General features: G+C 40.9%; 1 protein-coding gene across 3 annotated transcripts in view; it reads right to left on the bottom strand.

Moving 5' to 3' along the window:
- Nucleotides 1–1,205: 1,205 nt before the first annotated feature.
- LOC126570840 (ubiquitin carboxyl-terminal hydrolase CYLD) overlaps nt 1,206–2,500 on the bottom strand; it is an 8,170-nt gene continuing 6,875 nt past the window's right edge. For all 3 annotated transcript variants that reach the window (XM_050228878.1, XM_050228879.1, XM_050228881.1), the window contains one exon: nt 1,206–2,500. This exon is cut by the window's right edge and continues 73 nt beyond it. In XM_050228878.1, the coding sequence (XP_050084835.1) occupies nt 2,380–2,500 (121 nt within the window). In that variant the 3' untranslated portion in view covers nt 1,206–2,379.

Here is a 2,500-nt window from a genome sequence, read left to right as displayed (position 1 = left end):
ATTCAACATATCTGTGTCTGCTTTCTCAGGATGTTCGTTGCTGTGGTTGCCCCCAGAGTGAGCAGCCACTTAGTAGGTACTTTAAGTTCCTTCAAACCACCAGACACAACAAGTCCCTACACAATCAGGTTTCCTTCTGCATCAAAAGTCCTTTCCAATGCCAAACTCTGGTGGCTTCTCTAACTCTCTGCGGTTGTGCGCGCAAGTCCTTAGTGTATCCGATAGTTAAGTGATCAGGTATCGAAAGAAGGGTTGAGGAAGTTTAGCATAGTTCATAGAAAGGGGTATATGGTATATGTGTACGAAGGATCATTCCCTTTCAATCTCTCGCGGTAGCTCTGTTTCGCTCTAGCTGATGTATAAATTACAAATTGTTTTGCCACCGCTTTATCGCGGATACAGGCTATAGCATAATGTACGCTCGCTTGTACTTAACTTGAAACACTCTCGCTCGGAGCTGAAACACGCCCGTTCGTTTTTCAGTTTGTCTTCAAAATGATTTCTCTTATCCGGTCATGAGCGGCTTTAGAAACCTGCAGAAAACCGATAACAGCGGGTTGGGTTGATTCGCAATCTTCATTCATCGTCCGCTCGTTTCACGTACATGACGGGTACTGATTTGTCTTCTTTTAGATGAAACTATTCAAATATACGATGTTTTTTTCCCTCCATTATCTGGTGCCAAATCTGGAATGGTATTGGAAGTGGCGATAAAGCAATAGAAAACAGCAAACACACAAATTCTCTCTTTCTACTTCTACTGCCACACCAACAAATAGTTTCTAGCGCCCCGAAGACATTATCCTTACTCTGGCTCTGGCTCTGGCTTATCAATCAGCGCAATCCATTTCATTTCTACACAAACAAAGCTAAAAGCACTGTTTAGGAAGCAGTCAGCACAACACTCAACTCTACGGCAGCAAAATGGCAAACTCGCTAGGTGAATCAGATCCCGGAACATGTTCTCTCTGTTTTATCGCCACGGGGTCTTGAATTCAAATCTAATATTCTCCCTGGCCGGCTAATCGAACGTCAACGACATACGTTGAACATATTCTTGATTGAAGTTGCCCCAAAAAGGAAAACGTGCTTCGCTTTTCACGTGATTATTTTTTGGGGAATAATATAGAAGCTTCTTGCCGATTTACATCGATGCAACGTAGGCTCGTCGTTGCTAAGCGACAACTACAAAGAATACAAAATAATATCCTTGCAAGCAATAAACATCGCACTCCATCAGCCGCCACCTATGATCTGCATCTATTTATTGAAAGTTCATTTGTACTGGTAGGATGATCGATAGCAACACGAGGTTTCTTGTATTTTTTTTATCAATTGCAGAATAGAAAACAAATAAATCAAAACGTAGAACAACATAGATCTAAACAGAACAACGAAAACACAACAGCTTTCTCTTGCTCTAAATCACACCTCGACGGTTTCTGTCGGTTCTATTTTGCTTTTTCTATGTCACGTACAATTATGATAGCAGTCGCTCTAATCAATCATACCGTCCTTAATCGATCTCTCTTTTACTTCGCTAGTATTGCTATGAGTTAGTGTTTAGAACTCGAAACTATCAGTTACCGCACTCTGATTGGTTGGTACAAGATTGTGTGTATGGTGTATTAGCACGTTTGCTGATAAGAGGATTCTTGTCTTTTAGCATTCCCATTTTTGCCAACTGTTGCTGTGCCTCCACAGTTTGCCGGTGTGTAGTTTTGTTACAGCTCGATTGTTATGAAACACGAGTTTTTTTTAAGTAGTTTAACAAAACCGAACCTGAAACGCCTTTCCTTTGACGGTGATAGCAACGGTTTTAATTTTTCTACATTTTTTAATGTATAAATATATATTTATATATACTGTATATTCATATACGTGTATAAGTAAAGGTATATTCTCTTTAGTTCACCACTATTACTCGCAGTATGAGTATAACTTTTCTGTTTTCACTTACAGCACATCCTGCGCAACCATTACTTCCTTTTACTGCCCTTTTTAAAGCCACTTTAGAAACAATCATGCCACACAACTGCCAGTCTTCTTTCCATTTGCATTATTGTTTCATAGCGATTGGATTGGGAAAGTCGGCGATGCAATGTTTAGGATTTATACTGTCCATTACCCTTACTAAGCTTCAGCAAGAATACAAAGAACACAATTTTGCCGAAATGCCTGGTCCGCGTGGTCTTCTAGTGGCAAGTGTACTACGACTACACAATAATGACTCTTGACAGAAAGTGCATCATCTACCTTTCCGCTGGGATTCGTTGCTGACCGAAAACAAACGTTCGCTAATTGCGGAGTCCGAACATGAAAACAAATGAGATTAATTGCCACAAAGCAAATCTTCGGATGGTGCAGGGGCGGACCTCATTATCGATACATCATTACGTCAGTACTCTGATACATGCACATGTAAGCATCACAAAGCAATCGCTTGGCGTGCTCAGGTAGCATCTTATCGTTGACCGCTTCCTCGTTCAGCGCACGCGAT

The sequence above is a fragment of the Anopheles aquasalis genome, chromosome 2 (assembly GCF_943734665.1).
Source record: "Anopheles aquasalis chromosome 2, idAnoAquaMG_Q_19, whole genome shotgun sequence".
Lineage (NCBI taxonomy): Eukaryota > Metazoa > Arthropoda > Insecta > Diptera > Culicidae > Anopheles > Anopheles aquasalis.
The sequence above is the reverse complement of the archived record's forward strand: the minus strand, read 5'-3'. Positions and strand labels throughout refer to the sequence as shown.